Here is a 23,637-nt window from a genome sequence, read left to right as displayed (position 1 = left end):
TGAATGGGCTGGCTATCCTGTCCTTAGAAAAAACATATCATGCATCACCACTTTTATGTTTGAAAGGCATCCTTTGGCTTGCAGGTGTGCTGTGCTCAGTCAGCCTGTCGGTCTTGACGTTTAGATCATACACCTTAACTAGCTATATCGTCTCGTCACATGATCAAATAGAGACTTGACATTGGACAACAAGATATATATTATCCAGCAATCATCATTGCATATATGTAAATGGCAAAAATACAGAAGAAAATAAGAAATTATTCATTTAGTTTAAAATTTGTAATAGTTTCCATAGTTTATGTAGGATAAGTATATAATTGTGTTATAGATGGCTACTGACTATTTCCCTCCCCAAAATAATAATAAAAAAACATGACAGAGGTAGGTTTGCCATTTCAAGGGCATATATAGCATAAGTTACTATTTCACATTTTTTACAATTCATCTTTGATCACAGGCGTGTTTCCATAACGACGCTGAGAGACAGCCACTTTTGAGAAATGCACTGTAGGCTGGCCCACTTTGCCCAAGGGCCCCAGTGCAACGGCACTATCTAAAGTAATGCCCCTGCCAGCGCAGGCACACTCAATTAAAGCCAATAGCAAATAAACAAAATGCACCTCTTTTAACCACAAATAAGAGATACATAACAGCGACTTCACGTCGAGGCTCTGGCTAAGGGGCCCCCTGAGCTCATGGACCCCGTAGGCCCATTCGGTAATCCATCCCTGGGTGTTAAAAACCAGTTTGAAGTGACAGAGGAATAACATTGTGTAAAAACAATGCAAGGCCGTACCACAGCTAAGGATGTATTAGACACAATTGAGCATGCTGATCTGTCATGGGAGTCAGTCTCCTATGACAGACCAGCAACAGACACAACAACAGAGAGCGCACCATCAGTGATCAGCATATCAGAACATTATTAATAAAGATGGAAATATGCAGTTTTTTGACAGACAAATGAAATGGTAAACTTGAATTATATTATTTATAAATATTTATTACCAATTTTTGCTGAAACTTTATTCAGTTTTCTGTTTTGTTTGTTTGTTTGCAGCCTTGTTACCAACTTTACAAAAGTAGTGCAATACAGCAGTTGCTTTGAAATAGGAAAAATATAGATGTACTTGTCGATGAAGACACTATCCCACTACTACTGCTGTATATTTAAGTCATGGGCTATTAATGAGACAGTGACCCAACAATGCAACTATAACAAACACCTTTATCCAAAGAGCATCTTGCATTGCTCAGGAATTGAACCCAGGTCAGCTACATGCTATTCAACAACACTAAACATTCTAACACTGATCACACCCGGTAGATTTGCCACTCAGTGGTGTCTGCAGTGTTGTGATTGGCAAGCCAATAGAAAAAAATAAATCTGGCCCACTACTGACCAGACTGGACGCTCATCAGCCCCCAGGTCATTTGAGTTCGAGAGCCCTGATGTAACCCATCTGAATGCCCTTTAAGGCAGATGTAATGATTGCACCAATCCGACCGTCAGGATAGTGGTGATTCCACCTGGTTTGCAACTCTTCAGATCTCTTAGCCATGAACATGAAGTTATCATGACATCATATCACACAACACAAAGATTAAATACATAAAATATTTATTTATACAAAAGGAAGTGTATACACTAGTATAAAAATGCTACATTGGAGTACAGGGCTGTAGGAAAGGACAGAAGTACATAGGTGACGTTCTTTCTCCAGTGATACAGAAACAGGCAGTAAGGCTTCTGGTGCTCACAGTCACAAAGGTCAAGGGTCAAGGGTCCTTCACAGAAACCTGTGAAGTCTGGTGAACACCATCACTGGTATGTTGCATAAGTCAGATTAGTGACAAGAAAGGGAGACTGGTTTGCCCATGTTTGTCCACTGTTTCTTACTGATATGTTCATTGTTTTTGTTTGTCAGTTGTCGAGGTGCAGCTAGTTGAGGTACCAGTTCATTGGGCAGAAGCTGTAAGTTAAACGGCACATTCAGTTGTAGTGGCCACCAGCTGTTGCAGGAGCATGCAAGTACTACATCTACCTAAAGCTAACCTACTCTCCAGAAGAAAGTGCCATCTATAACCTTTACGAGTTCCTTGACTTGGCCACATAGAACCCAAAGTTGCCACAAAGAATGCAACAGTTCCAGGATCAAGATCTGTAATTATAGCTTAATGGTTCTCCTATAAGGTGAAACCAAAGAACTGTTTTCAAGCACCTTTTAAAAAACAAAACAAAATTCAAATAGCTCAGATCAGTAACACTCCTTTTCACTGCATATTGTTGTCGTTTGCCTCTGCAAAAGAGCTCCATGCCCCATCACACTCGCTACAAACACATCACACTCGCTACACACACATCACACTCGCTAGTTTCCTCCTACATGGTAGTCCAGTGTGTGTCATGGACCCATCCCATCTGGAGGACAGAACGTTTCCACAGCTTTAGAGGGTGAAGGGCAGAGTCAAAGGCAGTGGCGAGGCAGTGACTAGTCACTCCTGTGCTGACGTATACACCCTTTATCAGCCTAAGTCATCTCCTAAATGTATTTAACAGGTTACACATATCTTAAAGGTCTTGTATAAAACCATAAAAGTCAAGAAGGGAGATAAGATGCCAGTCAGGTCACAGGTTTGCTCCATGTAGGAGCCTCTGACAGTGGGGGAAGGGATTTTGTCCCTACCATGAAAATGTTCCACTCATTTTCATCAAAAATGTGCAAACATGATCTCTTGTATTAAAATCTGTAAAATGTTGCCAAACACCCCTTTAAATGGAAAAAAAAAAATAGTGCTTTGTGGATGTCTGTGCAACGATGGGCAACAAAAAAAACCCAGACCAACATGTAAGGACAAAACCATAAATAGACTGAAGTCCAGGACACAAGTGCAGGCTTGTCTATGCAGACGGACTCTGAAATGAAGCCTGGGAGCTGACAGGTCAAACTAAATCAGAGAGTGTGTTTACAGAACAAAACAAAACAACCAAAAAAAAGATAGTTAGCTTGAAAAGATGCGAAGCACTGGCGGGGTTTGGGTTCCTGACGTGAGTGAGTGGGTGGGGAGAGGCTATAGCACCGCGGGTTCACATCACTTTTGCATCGTCTCAGTTTTTTCTTCCTCTCCCTAAGATAATGAACTTGATAATCATGTTTTCTCTAAAGTCAAAGTCCTTAACATGCTTTTCAATCCTCTCAAATTCTCTAGAACTCATCCATCTCCAGAAGGCGACAGCGACATGTTCTACATCAGTGATGGACTGGAGATATAATGAAAAATAAAAATTCCAGTCCCATCATGATGCATATCCGCTTCTTTGTAGGTCTTCTTTTTCAACTGATTTGGAATGTTTCCACTCTCCAGAGTGGGATGATCACACTCACACGCACCACATCACACACACACACACACACACACACACGTCAATCATAGCCAGACACGGTCAGTGGTGGAATAACTGTGATCCACCCCTGAGTGTGTGCAGCCATCTGCCTCCAGTGTCCAGACCATACTCTCCACATCGATCTCCACATCCTCTGCAAAAAAGAACATTTAAGAGTGGGATTATATTCATCTTTTCATTACTCTGTTAATCTATTTTTTTACCAAACATGTTTTTAACTGTAGTCTAACTATAACATGTATTATTCCCAACTTTCTTTTAATTTTTCAACCACTAATATAGTATCTGTTCCCATTGAATAAGTCATGTTGGATGGTACAGTACTTTCATTTAACAAAGACCTGACATAAGTTTCATGTCCAAACAAACTACACACAGGAAGGCATTTGTTAGCATCCTTCATCGACGTCATACAGTGTTTCCCAACAACTTTCACAAGGCCAATACAGCTAGCCGTTAGCCTCGTTGACATCATTTTGCTATGCATATTGTGGTATGTGGAAAACAAGCCTTATAATCCAAAGGCATGGTATAGCATTAACCGAGTACCAGTGAGAAAATAACTAGCTCTTAGTCTTACAACTTCTGACTCAATGTGACTAATTCTCTATTTTTAGCTAAAGGTTTCGGAGTGTGTGCTGTTGGGGGGAATAAACCCAGCACTTGTGTTTGTCTGATAATGCAAGTGTCCGTGCCTCACCTCTGTCAGAGTCTGAGCGTTCGGAGGAGACGACGGAGCCCAGGCTGTCGTTGCGAATCCTCTCCGATGCCGCGGATGCTCCGGCCTGCAGTTTCTGCAGACGCATGCGCAGCTCCTCCTGCTTCCAGCGCAGTTGGCCCTTCATCGACTCGGCCCGCTCCTCCTGATCCTGGAGTTTCTGCATGAAACCAGCCAACATGCAGGGGTCAGAGATGGCTTTTGTATGTACATTTATGTGCTGTAAACGGCGCAGTAAAATAAACTATGAATAAATAGACCTTGCCTTGCACATGTCCAAGGCTTATGTAGGTTTATACAGGCCCTATTTCCCTCAGTCACAGAAAGCGTTTCCTGTTTTTTGAGTACCTACATACAGTATGACTCAGAAAATTACAAGCACTTCAATACCAGGTCACTGAAATCTTTAGTATGCGGAGCTTTGAGACCCTGGAAGCAGGCTGAAGGAACCTAGTACTATAAGGCAAGCCAGATGGTCCAAAAATGCATCTGCTACGCTCTCACACAAACAAACCTTATTATTCAGAACTACAACATACTTTACACAATACAAACATATTCACATAAGTCCACCATTGAATTTAAATGCTGAAGCAGCTTGTTTTGTCGACACACATTTTTAGGATGCCAACTGTTTGTAAAAACACCATATTTAGTGACAAAATATATAACTCACGACACTAGCTAAGATGAGTAAGATGAGTAAGATTGTAGTAAAATGCACAAAAATATGATCAAGAATAGCAGGCTGCATAGACTTTACCTTGATATGCATCTGCGCTCTTCTCAGTAGGTTGAGAGTGGTGTTTCTAGCCGAGTCTGAGGAGAGAGGAACCTCCTGCTTGAGCTGCTCTAGGCAGTGTCTCAATTGAGCTCGCCTAAAAGATATGAAACACAGTTGTAGACTGGGGCACGATGACAAATTACTGGAAATAGACCATTGTGTGGTGCTCTTCTTACCTGTGTTTTTCCAATTCGTTGTGGACTGATCTGTACAGAAAAGGGTATAATTGGTGTAAATAAGTTAACGATCGTACACAACGCTGATGTATGTAGATATAGCAGAAGTGAATAATTTGGTTAAGAGAATACAAATCCCTGCTTTGTGGTAAGCAGTTGGTCACAGACAGTAATTTTACGTGTCAAAACAGGCACTCTTCCCAAAGGCCACGTAACCAACATAGGTCAGATAGAGTTACATAACCTCACCTGCTATTTCCAGCGCTGTTCTTCTTGTTCTTTTGCTTACTACGTTTTTCGGACACTCCTTTGCTGTAGAACGGCAAGACCGAAGCATAGCCGTGTTCCGCCTCTGTACAACAAAGTAACCAACTTGTCATTCACTTTCAACCGTAAAGCGTTAATGGCAAACACAAGGATACAATATGTCATTCTGGATTGATACACTTCACGCAACATAAACACAGATTTCTATTTTGTAGTAAAACAACGTAGCTAGAGCAAAGTTATTTTTTTTGCGGGACCGGGCGGCCAACCTTTTGACAGAGGCTCGCGGGTTTTTTGGCGCAATCAGCATCAGTCCGCCGCGAGATAGACTGTCACCCACTCGCTAGACGCCTTAATCTATTTCTGCCTATTCTGTCGTTAAAATGTATGTTATGTCCACAAACAGTACAAAGATTATAACTTTCACAGATAATGTCTGAATTTTCATTCACTGATGGAGCATGTCTAAGGAAACTGTGTAGTTGCATTTTCAAATCTGCCGCGACTTCGCGCCTTTGTGTACAATGATGATCTCAAATGTAGGTCACTTAAGTCAACCCTAAAATGGCAACAACCAACTAATTTTCACCCAATTTGAAGGTCCATACACGTTATACTTTGACACAATCCACGTCAAGTTTAAGGTGCAAATCGAAACACGTAAATATCACAAGCTAACCTGGCGTTGTAAGTGTAAGTTATCGCTATGCATTGGTTTTGAACCTAGACGGCAATTCCAAGTAAGCAACCTTAAATGACAGATCGCTCAAAACTTTGACAGTACCTCGCTCTCTTCTCTCCAAATACTCCGCAGCTTGCAGAAGAACTTGAATATTGTATGTGTTCACTTCCATGGCGATGTGCAAAATCTATTTTCAAAACTTGATAGGAGCAATTGACCTGCTGCTGTATTTGTCCAGTTGAGTATTTGGCTGAGCTGGCTACGTTTTGTGCGTAAGATTCGGCACGCCCCCACGCCGACCGCTCCCTTGTTTTGCTGTACGTATTCTGTGGCAAGGAAGACCTGAGTCAGTCCAGTCAAAAGGGGGCGCTGTACAGATGTCTTTCAAACACAACCGTGTGTGTCACTGTGATTCGTTGACCCTCCCCCCGCTCTTTATGAATACTTTCTTAAGCATATTTGCTTGAACCAAGTGCTTATTTGGGAAATCGTAATGTCACTCATATCAATTCAACTGTAAATCTATTGTTTCGTTAGGTCTTAACACAACTACTTGTACCAATCGTTTATCAATCTTACAGATCTGAGATTCGTTTATGCGTCTCACACCATAGATATAAAAATACAACACAATGGTAATATTGTAAAGCACGATTGTGGGCCACAGCTCACATCTAGTGTAATTTTATGAAGTCGAATGTCTGTGTGCTGTAGTCTACCCTACATAATTCGTGTTGTTTTGCAGAACAGAACTGGCCTGATACGGTCTGGGCCATATGGTCTGGGCTGTGTGTGCTGTTGGGGTGGGGGTGGGGATGTCTGAACCCCATTGTGTTGTGTTTTGCAGAACAGAAATGGCTTGATAAGAACGAGTGTAACTACTTCCTCTCTTTCATCATGGAAGCACATTCAGTCTGAGAATACTGTGAAGATCCATCTAAATTGTAAACCACGATATAGGTTACCTAAAGGTTACTGGATACTGTATTACCTGTATGACCCTCTGGAGCAATACAGCTGACGACTGAGATACAACCAGCTAAAGGACCTTTAGTTTCAAGGCATGTGACAGAAAGGACCATTTGGGGATTTGGATAATATCACAAAACAGCAAAAGACACAGTGGTTTGTCCTTATACGCTGAGACTATTTTGGCATATCAGTGATTACATGTGGAGAGTAGGCCTCATCACTCAAAGTGTGGAAATCCAGTGCTCCAACGCCCTCTTAATTTGATGTTTGGTTTTAAATGGTCCTTCATAATCTCTGTGATGTGGTGCAGGTTTCGTAGGCAAGTCATCCTGAACTTGGTCACATTACAACACTTCAGACTGGCTTCACAATACACACATCAAAAGGAAAGGGAAGTTCCTGAAATCTAGTTTAACCATGTCACCTACTACTGTTGGAAGTGATATCATCTTTTCAAATAAAGGAAATAAGTAGTTGACTTTTGTTGATCCACTGATCAATAGCTCTGCCCTGCCAGCAGAAACCAGCTAGACAGAGTGCCTTTTGACAATTAAACAGTAATCATGTCAGCTAGATGATCAATGGCTTTTGTGAGTGTTAAAACAGAAGCTCTTAGCAGCTAGTTTATAAGGGATTATATAATAAAATAGACTCAACTTTAGGGGCCTAGTTGATGGAAAGAGGATTTCACTCCGATCCACTCGGGCAATTTCTCTCATCAAAAAGTCATGTTCCAGGAAACAGGCACATCGCAACATTTTCAAACACCATGGTATTGTAACATAGACTAATGCAATCTTGAACCAGTACCATAGAGTTTGACCTCTTCCACTCTGGTTTTGTTACAACATATCCATGTGTTTAAGCACAGGTCTCATTCTCTTGTTTGTATACGGCACTGTCCTGTTACCTTAACAAACTTTGCCATCTCAGGTTGTGGAACAGTACATTTTACTGGAGAACATTACAATACCCTAACACTAACATAACTCAAAATTATATTGCATTTTGAAGTTGTTTATTTTTAAGGAGAAATGACCTAAATCTCAGTTGTATTTGGTCTTGGCTGCTAAGGGTGGCTCTGCTAGTTACGAAATCCAAGGGTTTGCATTCATTTTCAGACAGTGACTGTGAATGTTTAAACCCTGTAGGCCTACTCAAGAAAAACATGCCAAACGTCATCTGTGCATGTGGGATAAAAAGCAGATTTTAATCTAAACATTTTAAAATGAATGTATATATCCATGTATGCTTAAAGCCTCACACTTGGTTCTTGTTACTATTTGTCTGAGACTCATGTTAACACTATTGATGGCTCATTAATAAAGCTACCTGTATGTAGGATCTACTACATGCCCACCATTAACCCAGGATAGAAAATCATTCAGTTGCAGTGCAGCCAACTTCATCAAACCCATTCTACTTAGTTTACCTTAATTTCCCTCGGGATCAATAAAGTATCCATCTATCTATCTATCTATCTAGTGGTTGATTCTGTCCTTTTCACAACACAGCATGTTACAGCATGTCAATAAATCACAGGTTTATAATAATCAAACATACAAACCGATAATCACGTTCCAGCAATTTAATGCAACCTTTCTGACAAGTTAATAGAAAGCTCCACACTTTAGCTTTAGCTCCACATCAGCCCACTTTATACACAGGTGTAGTCAGGACTGGTGCAGAGGCCTGAGGCCTCATGCCAAGCCACATCAGTTCACTAGGCGCTCATCTGTGTTCATAGGCGAGCCCTGTGGAGATACAAGAGTGTTGGAGAGTAGGGGAAGGGAAGGAAAGAATCAGTTAGATGCATTCACTGTGTAGCAAAATAATATCACATCTTCACTTCGGTTTTCTTCCCCTCAGGCTGTCACACATGTGGTCTACAGTGGCACTGCATAAGGTCAGTTTGCACATGGCTGGTTTAATTTGGAATTAAAGGAGTTATACCTTTACTGTTAGTTGAGATATGCATGTCGTTCCAGACCACAGCAAGGTTATTGTAGCTTTTCATTTTTATTTTGATAATATGCTTGTAGTTTTAGTTAGTTTCACCAGTGGTTTCATTCATTTCATTTACTTTTTATATATACTCATTTTTGTTGCGTTTTAGTTTATTATAGTTTCAGTTCGAGTTTAGTAATTTTAGTTAAGGATTAAAGTTGTCAAGGATTAGTGCAGATTCAACCTTCATCAACATTTTAAGACTAAACTTAATATACATACGCAATCGTCAACATTTTAAGACTAAACTTAACATACATACGCAATTGTCAACATTTTAAGACTAAACTTAACATACATACGCAATCGTCAACATTTGTTTCAGACTGAAAGCCTGTTAAAGATGCAGTCCGCAATTCTGTTCTGTTTCACAAAAGGTTGTTGGTATTTGAGCTCAACAGCCAATGAAATTCCACCCTACCCTTCCATGCTCCTGAAGCACAGTGTTGATTGGTTCGGTCGCTAGAGGACTGTAAGGAGAGATTTGCTGAATTTTACAAAAAAAGTGTATGGGATTAGAATCGCAGACTGCACTTTCAACACAGATAAAAGGCAAGAAAACATCTAAATATTTCAACTATTTACATCGGGCAAACAATATGAAATGGGGTTTCAGTCAATCCTGCTAGTGTAGTTAACTACAGTAGACCTCACATGTGAAATTACAGGTTGTGAAAAAAATATTTTTTTTGTTTGTCACCCAGTCTGTCTCATTTACATCCTTTCCCAAGGATAATCGCATTCCCATTGATGGTGACTTTAAGATTTGGCTTTTTTTTCCCCCTTTGATTTCAACACCACAGGTGCTGTTACCTGAATTCACCATGCATCCGCTTGTACCATTATCATCGTTATATTTAAAATAGACCTATACAGGACTCACAATTTTCCTTACGGCCATATCAGACTTGTTCACTTGATCATAACTACTACTACTACTACTACTACTACTACTACTACTACTACTACTTCCATTAATAAGCCAGTATAGGTCCCGACGCTCCATGCTTTCATACTTTGTTGGCTAAAGCTACATACCGTACATCAAATCTTGGGAGTGCGACACCCACCGCCTTCAATTGATACAACGTTTGCCGTTTTTTCGCATGACGTTTTTGTTTGTTCTTATTTTGTCTTTTGTAGGATTTGTGTTATTTATTATTAGTTTTTTTTTGTACATTTTCTTGCTGGGCAATTATTTAATTTCAGGTAACGAAAATGTCTCAAAACCATTTGTTTTTGTCTTAGTTTTGGTGTACAATAATAACCCTGGAGCACACAACTTTGGAGACATAGCTTAACATAACCGATGTTACACACAAGAACGTTTTTGTTTTGTTTTCTTCCCCAAAGCAAGATTGCATTGTAACAGATTGTTATATATCCTACAGCAGAAATGACAGTGTCTTGTTCAAACTCAGTTTTAAAAGGGTGCTACATACAAGTTACACGACTCATAACACGCAGGACATTAATATATAGCCTACTAACCTGTGGATCAAGGTTCAGCAGAGGTTCTGCTTAATACTTCTGTTTTTGAGAGCCAGGGTGGTTCCAGGTCATTGCAGGCTTATCTCATCCCGCAGGACTTAAAAGCAAGAACTTGTTAAAGTCCGGCTGTTTAGGCCACTCTGAAGAGGAGAGAAGAGAGAGACAACGGTGTGCTTAAATGTCACCCAACCAAACCAACTTCTCTCCAACCAACTGGAAACCTCAAGCATTTCCAGTCAGCCTCACTCAACTTCCAAAAAAAATATTAAAAAAATAAAAAGGTTCTAAAAAAAACCCTTCTTTTCAGGCACAATGCAATTGGGAGATGTAGTGATATCTAGACCTGTGGGTTAGATGGGTATATACATCGATTTTGTAAGTCGTGGGGAGAGCAGATGTATGATGAACCTCTCTACATGTGTACAACTTCCAGATCCGCACTACCAAGTGTCAACACATACTCCAAATGCTACTTCTATGAATTCGCATTGGCTTTTCAAGGTCTCACTGGGATGTTTGCTTATTAAAATGAGAAGAGTTCCTTCTTAGAACCACGAATGGATTTAAGAAAAAGCAAAACAATAACTGAACAAAGAAAAATCAAACCACTGTGTAGATGAGGGGAAAAGCAGGGTGGGGGTGGTTAAGAGTGAGAAAATAACTGAATCCACAAACCTTGCTCATTAAATGCAGTTCCCCTTGCATTTTGAAGGCATTATAATCTGGATCTAAAGCATCATGTACACTGGACCTCTAAGCCTCTCGAGCCGGTTAGACCTTAAACTGAAAGTTGTCTAAATAGGGATTATTCAAAACAAGAGAACTGAAGGCCAGTTACCACATCGCTATAAGGGGAAGACTTCACAGACATTCACTCAAGCAAAGACGGCAGTCCAACTTCCAAGTCAAACTTACATAGAGGTCAATAAAACGTCCACCTGTAACTTAAGATGTGAATGTGCCGTCTGTCTGTAACAGCAACAGTAAAAAGCAAAGTTGCATGCACATATTACTCCATTAACTGCAGACAGCCCATCCAACACTAGGTAGGGGGGTAGCCCGTTTCCAAATGGATCAGTGCCCAGTTACAGACACGCAATGTTTAATATAAAGTCTGGTGTATAAAGCAATGCTACAAACCTGAGGTGAATATCCTATGGATTTTCAGCTGGATTTCTACAGCTCTGCAGTAGCTCTGGAGATTCCCATGTCGTAGAGGACAGCTAAGGTATACGGCCAGCCTATTTGACCACTAAAAGTACTGAAGATGTATTTAAAAGGAAAGACAGCATAATCTTTTCAATGGTTGAGTCGTGGATGCTCCTTGACTGCTTCGGAGAGGAATGACTGAACACAATAAGTGTATAAATGTACTAGTCTACCAAGCTCTTTGACAGCATAATTCATATTTAAATACAAGGCGGTCCACCCATATTCATCTTTGCATTAATGTAGCCCTTTAATCACACTAGTTTTTTTCTGACCTTATGGGCCATTCATCTGTCAAACTACATTAAATCCTGTTTTAAGCCAAAGTATTCAATGATGTTCATCTTATTGTTCATGATCTCTACAGAGTAAAAATATTTATTAATGGAAATACATACAGTTAGCTGGTATCTGAAATAAACATGTTTTAATAGGTTTAATCTGTGTATCAGTAATACAATGAAACAGATGCATAAAGTCAGCTTCCTTTGTGATTTGTGAGATCCTTTTAAAATAAAGTCTGTAAAATAGAACACCTGGAAATATTTCAGATACTTCCTCTGTCTTAAAGAACACGATCACCGCAACAACTAAGAAAAAAATGTCCATATGTCTAGAGTAACGTTAAATCTACTTAAATTGCTTACAATCACACTAATGGGAGTCACAGCTCAATTACTACAACGGATATTCAACATATTCTGTCAGTTACAACGGCAGTGAACCTAGAATATTTAAAAGTAACGTGACCTAGTCCTTATAATGCTGCGTTAAGGTATTTTGTTTTAACACATTGTGACCAAAACATAACGGTGGCCATCAATGCTATCGAATACTTGAATAGCAATGTGCAAAAGGTGTACGAGCTCCAAATAAGATCCAGATGCCAACAACCTGATTTGATGCAGAACTGGACTAAGGACTAAATCAAGTTCACTGTAATTGACTACTTGGCCATTTCTAGAATACATGGGGGTCTGAAGATCAACACGTCAACTTAAATACATATTTTAAAATAAAATAGAAGAACTTACAGTACATATCTTCAAAAAGGAAAAAATAACAGGCCTTCACCAACAAGCAACAGTAAAGATCTTAAGTGAATTACTATAAACGACATAATAAAGCAAACTGCAACATTGTAGGTCCCCCACCAAGGAAAATGAAAAAGAATCCAAAGGAGTAGTCCTATTACGCGTTGGTAAACCAGGCCTAGATTATTAGCGACTGAGGAGAAATGACCATGTCTCTTAAAGATTGAATGTTGCACTATGAGACGATGTATGGTTGGGCTTTCTGGTAAGGAACACCTGACCTGATTAAACCAGCCTGTGATAGCTGAGGTTTGTTGACTGTACCAGAAAGGGGCTTCAGTGATCCAGTCATGTCCCTGCCGACAATACGGCTGGGAGCTATTTAACGGATGGGATATTTAAGCGGCAATTTACTTTTTGGCTAGGGGATGGAGCTGCTCTGTTTTGCGATTCACCAGGATTCCTAATATGAGCCTCCATAACCCCCCCTGCCGTAACCACCACCGCCACGGGAGTAAGGAGCGCTGCTTCTGCCCGAGTAATTACCTTTCATTGGACCATAGCCAGACGACTGCTGGCCATAGCCACTTCCAAAGTCATTGTAGCCGTTGCCTCCGCCATAGCCTCCCATTTGGTCTCCATAGCCACCCCCGTAACCGCCACCGTATCCACCTCCATAGCCACCACCGTAGCCGCCATCGCTGCCTCCGTAGCCACCACCGTAATTCCCGTAGCCCCCACCTCTTCCACCGCCATAGCCGTTTTGGGATCCTCTCATTCCACGCCCGCCTCTACCTCGGCCACCGCGGCTGCCAGCAGCTTGGATCTCTTGTTTGGTGAGAGCTTTCTTCACTTCCACTTTATGGCCGTTGATGGTGTGGAACTTCAGCACAACAGCTTTGTCAGCAGAATCATTATCTTCAAAGTAGACAAAACCAAACCCTCGTTTTTTCCCTGTATCTTTGTCGGTGATTACCTCTGCTTTCTCGATGGCACCGAACTGCGAGAAGCATTCAAGAAGATGTTCGTCTTCAATGTCATCTTTGAGACCCCCCACGAAAATCTTCTTGACTTTCGCAAGGGCCTCTGGCCTGCCCGCATCTTCTCGTGCCACTGCCCTTTTCAATTCGACGTTGTTACCATCTAGAACGTGTGGCCTAGCAGCCATGGCAGCATCCGCCTCCTCTGGTGTTGAGTAGGTCACAAAGCCGAAACAGCGAGATCGCTTTAATGCCTGGTTCTGCACCACAACACAATCTGTCAGCTCACCGTATTGCTCGAAATGCTTACGGAGACCCTCGTTGGTGGTCTGAACATTCAGTCCACCGACGAACAGCTTGCAGAGTTGATTTTCCATAACTATTGCGTTTTCTGAAACGGATTGAACTGCGACAATAAGCAAGGCTAGCTACCAAGTAGTCGCAACACTCAAAATGGCGGACTATATTCCAAAGGAAATTTAAAAATGGCGGAGGAGTGGGAGGTGCTACAGTGACAGGGATATTCGCCAAAGCTTTCCTTTTAAGCCAGGTTCATTCATACTCACCAAATTAAGGATTTCACGATTAAAGCGAATAAATCAGCCAAACACATTTTCAGCAACTTGTCTGACCAATTCAAAACAAATGCACATTGTTACAAGCCTTGAATCAGCTTACAATGTTGTCCCTATGCTGTAGTTAACGTTGAGTGTTGGATCTAATTTACTGACCGGCCTTTTTGCATTGTAGACAATAAGAATTGTGTTCCTGCTTTGCGAGCACCCTAGAATATTTGTCAGAGTTTTATTTATTTATAGATATATTACGTTATTTAAGCATTCACATTCTGGCTTTGAATGTAGTCAAAATACTTTTTGAAGCGGCGCCCTTTGCATACAAATGCAGATGAAACGTGATGAACAATGCAACACAGTATTGATCTCCGAACCATAATTAGATACCATCTGGCAATTACCAAACCAACAATTAACCAATTCGGTTCTGAACATAAAAACCAGTTTCCAAACAAGTTTTCAAATCATGAAAAAGTTTAATACAATTTGACAGGGTTGTGAGTAAACCGAATTTCAAGGTTAAGCAACATTTCACAAAACTGAGTCAACAGAACAGCACAGGACTTAAGAGAATAAAACTGGATCAGATAAAATAAACGTGTATAAAAAACTAAACCCACAGAGCCTGACATCACAATTTTACATCACATAATAAAACAATAAAATACTCGGAACAGAGAACAAGCTGCTTTTTACATAAAGTTAGCCAATTCCCCTGAGTTTCATGACTCGTGGGTAATAAACACAGAGCCAACAGACAGGTCATCGTTCCCAGTTCGCCCTCTTAAACTAAAACCATTCACTACAATCATCAAAAATGGAATAATTAACGTGCTGAAAAAAAAGTTTTAAAGTCCATAGTAATGTCCATTGTAAACGGCATAGCAGTCTAGAACATTGGGAAGGGGTTTCGGCCTGTGGTTTGGATTGGGGGAGACTTCCTCCAACCGTTGCAACATTTCGCGTTCTGAAGTCCCAAAATATGTGCATCCCTCAACGGTGCAGGATTCAATAGCCACCGTAACCCCCCCTTCCGTATCCACCTCCTCCTCCACGAGCATATGGTCCCCCACCCCTAGGAGCGGCATAATTACCGCTTTTCACTGGACCATAACCAGATGGCTGTTGAGCATAGTCCTCACCAAAGTCACTATAACCGTTCCCATTGCCATAGCCGCCCCCCATCTGATCGTACCCACCGCCATAGCCGCCTTGGGTTCCGTAACCGCCACCGTATCCGCCTCCATAGCCGCCATCATTGCCATAGCCTCCGTAATAGCCTCCTCTTCCGCCGCTGCCGTAGCCATTTTGAGGCCGACTCATTCCTCGGCCTCCTCTGCCCCGTCCACCGCCGCGACGACCTGCTGCCTGCATCTCTTCTTTAGTGAGAGCCTTCTTCACCTCTACCTTGTGTCCATTGACCGTATGAAACTTAAGCACAACTACTTTGTCGGCCGAATCGTTATCTTCAAAATAGACAAAGCCGAAACCACGCTTCTTGCCGGTCTCCTTATCGGTGATGACTTCGGCTTTCTCGACTGTGCCGTACTGTGAAAAATATTCGTTCAGATGTTCCTCCTCAATATCATCTTTAAGTCCACCAACGAATATTTTCTTCACCTTTGCAAGCGCTTCTGGCCTACCGGCGTCTTCCCGAGCGACGGCTCTTTTCAAATCCACGTTGTTACCGTCTACAACATGTGGCCGAGCGGCCATCGCTGCATCTGCCTCCTCCGTGGTCGAGTAGGTTACAAAGCCGAAACAACGAGACCGCTGTAACGACTGATTCTGAACCACAACGCAGTCGGTGATCGTTCCATACTGCTCAAAATGCTGCCGCAAATTTGCATCGGTGGTCTGAACATTCAGTCCACCGACAAATAACTTACATAGTTGAGCAGACATAATTCTACAACTCTCCGAAAGGATCGACTGAACTACCACCGGTAACGTACGGTTTAAACAATTCGAAGCGCCTCTGTCGTTACGTCAACACATGCGCCGCCTGTGCTGATTGGTTAAAAAGGAGTCATACGCCCGCCCCTTCCGTTCACGTATGTCTGTCGCGCAGTTACAAATAACATTAAATATAATAACTTTCACAATTTAAAATGTAAATATTTTGTTAAAGAACATTACAAACTATACAGTTTTTTTTTAAGCACCAGAAAGCTGTCAGAACACTAACATTGGAAGTCTAGTTTCCTGTTCTATGTGTAATGCACTGGAAATGTTGACAGTTTATTGTTTAAGCCTCAAGGATATACAAATCTATTCCTTTTATGGCCACAGATGCCATCAGGAAGTGTTCTTTGGGAACTATAGAGGACACATGTGTTATTAACGATCCTCCATACTAAGTGGTAAGCAGCTTGACCTTCTACCTTGTCATATGGTACTTGACATACATTATGCACCTTAGTAGGGTCCTGTGCAATCCAGACAACATACTTTACCTAATATGACAAAATCACTTTATAAATTCACTCAAATTGGTCTTTGCAAAGACTACTGCGTGCCCTTGGCAACAATACTCAACATGTCTGGAGGTACAGATTAAGGCAAAGGGGTGAATTGGAGCGATAATCGTTACCAAAACAGATATGAAATGCCCTTGTAAAAGTTTCAGGGCATAATGCTTTATACATATTATGTTAATTGGTGTTTGACAAGAAGTCTGTGTATTATGTGCCTTTGTTTGGGGTGTTTTATATATGTTTACATTGTGAAGATATAGATAACAGACCCTAGGACAGACTATCAGGAAACAACCCACCAATAGTACTAATTTTAAGCAGCCTACATAGCCTTTTCTGCCAATAAAAAACCACTGCATCTTTAATATCAAACCATGTTTTTGTTTTAGGTGAAACAGTCTGGCTTGCTTTGGGAAGATGCACACATATTCAGATGCACACTTAAAATACAAATGCTGCCATTCAGTGAGGATTGGTGAGGCAGAGAGCAACTCCCTTCCTAACTGGCACCTTGGCTTAACTTACACTTAAGCAGTGACAGGCCCACACTTCTTTTTCTTTCCATGTCACTTTCTATTTTTTGAACACCAGGTTTTATTGCTCTAAGCTTGATTGTTCTCTCCCTTGTACGTCGCTTTGGATTAAAGCGTCTGCTAAATGACTAAATGTAAAGCATCCCTTCTAGACAAGAGCTTTGCTCTAGGTTAGACAGCCCAGCTCATATTAACAACACATCTGGTTTAATGTAAAATAATTTATTTGTCTGTGTACATAGTTGAAACAACCAAATAATGCCTTTGGCATTGCGCCGTCACTGATGCTCATACAGGCGGATTCAAGTCAGACCCTAAGATAAACGATAAAGATTAGATTCAGACATACACGTAAGTGGTGATACACTAAGACTAGGTTTCCATTTATGCATTTTTTTTATATCCAAAGTAACCTTTGCTTTAAGCCAAACAAACTTGTAGTACCTGGAGGAGGTACATCTCCTCAGCATGTGTAACCATCTGAGCCAAACCATGGTGTTCTTAGCACCAAGCACAACCAATTCAGCTGCAGGAATGTATAGTATCATACAACACTGAATGGCCAGTCACATTACTGACCCATGGGGCTTTAAATCTCCCAACAGTCCTGCATCGCCAAACTCCACAGCCACAGTTGATGTGGTCTGAGTCAGGCAGGCATCACCCGCTTCCTGCAGGTAAAGAGAGAAAAAAAAGCACAAATGAGAATTTTATAGCGGCAAACATGAGTTGAATCCTTGCAAATGGTTCATTTATGGTCTAAGGAGTGTTTCAGTTCAGACCGTTCCACAGGTTAGCCAGGTGGTGTCAGTCCAAACTAAAGAAATAAAAAAACGGACAGCTGTATTTCATACACTAAATTTACTAGGTAAAAGTTAAACTTGACCAACACTTAGTGAAGACATGTTGATTACATACCTATTTTGGAGGGTGATATCCTAATGTGAAATTTCAGTCCTATAATCGACCCCAGGTATTGAACAGGGTCCCTGTACAAACAAACTGCTACAGCTATTTTGAAGGACTGGGATTACTGAAAGAAAACCTAAATATGGGAATCAGAAGTAAATAAGAACCCCCCCTTGTCCCCAGTGAGGATAAGATTCCGAGCTACTGGTCAGCGACTTCATCAGCTCGTCTTTATGGTCACGCGACCCCGTACAGTACCGGCAGACTTCTCCCACTAGGATAAGTAGTACTGTATGTAGAATAGCACAGAGGCACCTAAATCTAAATAGACTGAAATTTAATACAAGTTATTTTAGTTGAATACATAACAGTATTAAGGAGTAAACTAAGTAAGTATACGGTCAAACTGTTTATTAAAAAAAAAATATAACATACATTTGCATACCATAGTTCAACATTCTCTTTGATGTGAAGACATAATATACAATGTACATATGTAAGCTGGAAACGATATACTAAGTTGTAGCCAAAATACCAGAGTGCAGATAAATAACTTTCGTGTTGTTCCGCGGATACAGCTGTAGGCTACCGTAAAAGCCACACTGCTTTCAGCTCTGTAACGCACATGAATCGAACATGTGCGTCCAAAACCACAAGCGCAATTCTATCCTTTGTGATACATTACTGAGCAGGGGTAAAGTTACTTGTAGCAAATCAAGCTAGCACATGACACACAACTCTAAAAGAAAAAACAAAATAAAATGAATGCTGGTGAACAATTAAAACAAGCCTTGCACGAAACAAAAACGCATTATAAAATTAAACAGGCAAACTAGGTTCTACCTACACGACCTTAACAAAAATGATCAATTGATTTTGAACATGTTCTACAACAGAAGCTGGTCGAACAAGTCAGGTTTCTGGGAAGTAGTCTTCCTACCTGTTTAGATTTGAGGTCTTTTAGGAAAGGTTTCACAGTGTCCGCCCCGTGATGTTACGCAGAGGCCAGATGATTGAACCATTTTGTCCAATGTCGTGATATTGAGGGTATTGTGGGGACAAAGTTCTCAGTCTCATTTACTGCACTTAGTACGGGGCACCGTACGCGCCTCTGGGGGGATAGCCACCTCCACCACCTCGGGCATATGGAGCAGCGCCACCACGGGGGGCGGCAGCGTAGCCGCCAGCTCCCTTCATGGGCCCGTAGCCTGATGGCTGCTGGCTATAACCACTGCCAAAGTCACTGTAGCCATTACCGCCACCGTAGCTTGCGCTCTGATCTCCATAGCCACCGCCATAGCCGCCGTAACCTCCAGCGTACCCTCCAGTGGCATAGCCTCCGCCATAGCCGCCATCATTGCTTCCGTAGCCGCCGCCATAACCTCCGCCGTAGCTGTTGTAACCACCTCGTCCACCTCCTCCGTAGCCATTTTGGTTTCCTCTCATGCCTCTTGGCATTCCTCTTCCTCCCCTTCCTCCTCTGCTTGCAGCTTGCATCTCATGCCTTGTGAGGGCCTTTTTAACTTCAACTTTGTGTCCCTTGATAGTATGAAACTTGAGGACGACCGCTTTGTCGGCGGAATCGTTATCGTCAAAGTGAACAAAGCCAAAGCCTCGCTTCTTGCCGGTGTCTTTATCGGTGATGATTTCGACCTTCTCAACAACCCCAAATTTTCCAAAATATTCATTGAGGTCTTCGTCCTCGATGTCTTCCTTCAGCCCACCAACAAAGACTTTCTTCACTTTGGCAAGCGCCTCGGGTTTACCTGCATCGTCCCGTGCCACAGCTCTTTTCAACTCCACGTTTCGGCCATCAACAACATGTGGCCTAGCGGCCATTGCTGCATCTGCCTCCTCGGCGGTGGAGTATGTTACAAACCCGAAACAACGAGACCGCTGTAGTTGTTCGTTCATTACCACAACGCAGTCAGTAAGGGTTCCGTACTGTTCAAAATGAGCTTGCATTCCATCTTTGTTAGTCTCCACGTTCAGGCCACCAACGAAAAGTTTGCAGAGTTGATCCATAGTGCTTGGTAAAATGTCTCTACTTTGCCGCCGATTCAAGCTTCTTGCTACTCAACAGTTGGAGCTTAAGGTACCCCACCTTCATTTAAGTTGTCGTAACTCTGACGTCAGCCGCGTTCAAATACGTGAAAAAGTAACGCCCCTCAATCTGCTCGGGCCAAGGCCCGATAGCTCCACCTAGCGATTAATGGTGCAATAGGTAGTTCTGTGTCTGAAACAGTGAACAGACAGAAATAACTCTGAAAGGCATTATATTTTTATAATTCTTCACCGGAACAGATCAATTAATTTCTCCTGTCCATGTATGATTACATAATATTGGATATTTTTTTTAAGACCTATTGGATTGTTGACCATTGCACTGTTGTATTGTTTTGTGTAGTGATGTATATGTGTAATATGTGTAAGCACACTGAGAGCCACTGCACCAAGAAAAATACCTTGTTTGTGCAAACTTACTTGGCCAATAAAAGCTGATTCTGATTCTGATATAAGTATGATTAGTTTACAAGCATTTTGTGGTTTACAACTAAAACAACCCATTTCACATTTAGTGTAGATCATTTCTAGTGTCAAATTTGATTATGTCTGGCTTTACACCTTAAATGCCTTTAAATGCTTAGAGCTTTCAATGGGAAAGCGCCTTGACTAGGAACAGATTAACAGATAAATCAGTTCAATCACAATGCTATGACAAAGATTATCATAACATGCACTTAAATATAACCACAGTGTTGACAGGCACGTCTGTTTCTTTGGAGCGGGAGAGTGCCTTGTGTCATCACATCTTACACAATCTTTACAAAAATAATGTTTTTTTTTTAAATGGTGCATTGGGGGCATAGAAAGGAGGGGGAAGGGGTCTGTAACAAGTCAGTGTCACCCAATATTTATAAGTGCTGTCATCAGTAGATTTCAAAACCAAATGGGCTATAACTGAATTTAAAAAACACTTCCCATCCAGAGATGTGCAGTATATTATGTCATCCTGTAAAACAGTCCTGTAGATTACACATTATGGTAGGTCGTACTGACCTGTTAGGCCTACAGGGTGTGACCAGTTGCATCTGGCTAACATTTACCCTAAAACTGTAGCCTACTTAAGAATCATGAACTAATGTGACCCGGTGCAAACAGACCATACACTCAACTTCATAAGAAACAGTTTATTCTGCCTTTAAACATCTTTAGCCTACTTTGTCCTCTTGTCGATTCTCTTCTCAGCCGTTGGATGAAAGCCAGGGTTTTAGAAAAGCTTGGCTATGTTGCATTTGTATGAGCCAAGTTGCTGCTTTTGAAGTAGCGCTATTAATTAGAGTAGCCTAGAAACTATTCCGCAACAGCATGAGCAGTGCGTGGAAAAGAACGCTTCCACGTGCTCTTATTTCTGACAATTAAAAACCAAATGAATGAAAATGCGGAACATCATTTAAATATGTGGCATGGGGGTCACAATTATGTGCAGTAGGTCTATAACTCTAACCTTATCATGAACTTAGCCTATGCCAGGCGTAATGAACATGCTCATTTATTATTTTGTTATCCAGTACTCCGCCGTATAAACAGGAATGTCCATTTTCAGTGTATGTTATCAGAGTCTGTAGCTTGTGGGCTAATAATTTTACACTGCTACTATGCCCAATACACCTACGCATAATTAATGGATAAGTTACTAATTCATTTAAACAGTCTAAATTTCCACTCATATGTACCGTCTATGTAGCCTATCAAGCCCAGCCCAGCATGCTTTTTTTTTTTTTTTTTGCTCATTCGCCACAAGTCTTCTGCCCCTAGATCTTAATAATGCAGAGATCGCATCAAATGTGTGAGACTACTGATAGGCTAATTTAGCACAACAAAAGGTCACGCATCCTCAAGCATAGCCACAGACAAAGAGGTTTCGGCGACGCCCTGGCGACGACATTAGGACATCGATGGCCAAAGTTTGTTTCTGAATGAGGACAACTTGACTTCTCCTCATGTGATGGTAAATTCCTTTGACGTGTAAACGACTAGCTCTTGACACCTACTCTGTAGCCACCGCTAATCACATTTTGTTGAGTAGCAGCCTAGTTGGCAAGGCTGCACACATTTTATAAAGTTAATACATATTGTAAATATTCTGTGTAACCCAAATAGTAAGCGCATTTCAGAATATTTAGTTAATTTAGTTAATGGTATTCATTGATTTACACTCACAGATTATATTCACAAATTAGAAGAAATAGAAATTCGAGGACCATACAAGGACACTAACACAAACCTCGACTACACAAAAAAAGTTAGGCCTGGGCATAGCAAATGTAAACTAGAAAATGCATTTCCTGAAGGAAATACCAGTGCATGAAATGCAAAAGTTAAGAAAGAACGAATAAAAGAAAAGTGAAAGAAGGAAGGAAGAAAGGAAAGAACAGTAAAAGAAGGAAATAAGAGTTGAAGAAGGAAAGAAGAAAGGAAAGAAGAGTGAAGAAAGGAAAGAAGAGTGGAAGAAGGGAAGAAGAAAGGAAAGAAGAGTGAAGAAAGGAAATTAGAGTGGAAGAAGGAAAGAAGAGTGGAAGAAGGAAAGAAAAGTGGAAGAAGAGTGGAAGAAGGGAAGAAGAAAGGAAAGAAGAGTGGAAGAAGGAAAGAAGAAAGTAAAGAAGAGTAGAAAGAAGGAAAGAAGAAAGGAAAGAAGAGAGGAAGAAACAAAGTAAGGAAAGAAGAGTGAACAAGAGTGGCTCTAAAGACAGTAAAGAGTGAAAATATTGAAAGAAGGAGAAAAAAAGAGTGAAGCAGAGAGATGGAGTGTGAGAGAAAGTAGAGTGAGAGTGATAGAGAGAAAAAAAAGTAGAGTATGGAAGGTGTCTATTAATATTCCTAGTTATACAGTTGAATGGAGAGGTACAGAGAGAAGAGGACCCTTGGAGGCTTGCTGCAGGTGTCAGTGAAGCACAGGTGCAAGCCAGTTTAATTACCCTATTATGATGTCATAATGGCCCAATGTAAGTCAATGGGAAAACTTAGATTCGTTTTTCTTTAATAACTTAAAAAGTATAAAGTTTAGAAAAGTGAAAAATACATAGCATAAGTGTCCTTTACAAGACCTACGCGACAAAGTTTGAATGAAGTTTCTACGTTAAGCGGTTCGGGCTGAATTAATCGCAGAAAAAGGTAACAAGAATAAGAAGAAGAAGCCTAGGAATAACAATACAGGGCATTTCATGCACTGTAATAAATGCATTTAAACACACACAATTCAATATCCTGCACAAGCTTCACATAAATATTTTAATTCAAAGTGATTTACCCATCGTACGATTAGAAGTGTCCTTTTATTTTCCTCACCTAAACCCATAGTTGATACAATTTATACCCTGAAACCAACTTAATAGCCTACATTAAATTAGCAG

At 41.0% G+C, this 23,637-nt stretch overlaps 3 protein-coding genes across 4 annotated transcripts; all 3 read right to left on the bottom strand.

Moving 5' to 3' along the window:
- Positions 1-2,673: 2,673 nt before the first annotated feature.
- On the bottom strand, positions 2,674-6,274 carry mxd3 (MAX dimerization protein 3). The gene is made up of 6 exons (XM_080840478.1): positions 6,139-6,274; positions 5,337-5,439; positions 5,088-5,117; positions 4,891-5,005; positions 4,110-4,287; positions 2,674-3,542 (listed from the first exon to the last, which is right to left on the bottom strand). Exons 1-6 carry the CDS (start codon positions 6,206-6,208, stop codon positions 3,433-3,435), a joined length of 606 nt encoding a protein of 201 aa, XP_080696604.1. The 5' UTR covers positions 6,209-6,274; the 3' UTR covers positions 2,674-3,432.
- A 2,307-nt stretch (positions 6,275-8,581) lies between these two features.
- LOC308367279 (heterogeneous nuclear ribonucleoprotein A0-like) lies at positions 8,582-14,185 on the bottom strand. 2 transcript variants are annotated; one of them, XR_013968708.1, is made up of 3 exons: positions 13,296-14,185; positions 10,507-10,646; positions 8,582-8,762 (listed from the first exon to the last, which is right to left on the bottom strand). XR_013968708.1 is itself a non-coding variant. In XM_080841151.1 (2 exons), exons 1-2 carry the CDS (start codon positions 14,104-14,106, stop codon positions 8,740-8,742), a joined length of 834 nt encoding a protein of 277 aa, XP_080697277.1. In that variant the 5' UTR covers positions 14,107-14,185; the 3' UTR covers positions 8,582-8,739. The 2 variants fall into 2 exon arrangements, 1 of the variants encoding a protein (XP_080697277.1); XM_080841151.1 differs by lacking the exon at positions 10,507-10,646.
- Positions 14,186-14,760: 575 nt separating this feature from the next.
- Positions 14,761-20,319, bottom strand: LOC308366536 (uncharacterized protein). The gene is made up of 2 exons (XM_080840253.1): positions 19,317-20,319; positions 14,761-16,282 (listed from the first exon to the last, which is right to left on the bottom strand). The coding sequence occupies exons 1-2, from the start codon at positions 20,246-20,248 to the stop codon at positions 15,313-15,315; spliced, it is 1,902 nt and encodes a 633-aa protein (XP_080696379.1). The 5' UTR covers positions 20,249-20,319; the 3' UTR covers positions 14,761-15,312.
- Positions 20,320-23,637: the final 3,318 nt, after the last annotated feature.

Source organism: Sprattus sprattus, assembly GCF_963457725.1.
Source record: "Sprattus sprattus genome assembly, chromosome: 6".
In the NCBI taxonomy this organism is placed as follows: Eukaryota; Metazoa; Chordata; class Actinopteri; order Clupeiformes; family Clupeidae; genus Sprattus; species Sprattus sprattus.
This window is presented reverse-complemented; position numbering and strand designations above follow the sequence as displayed.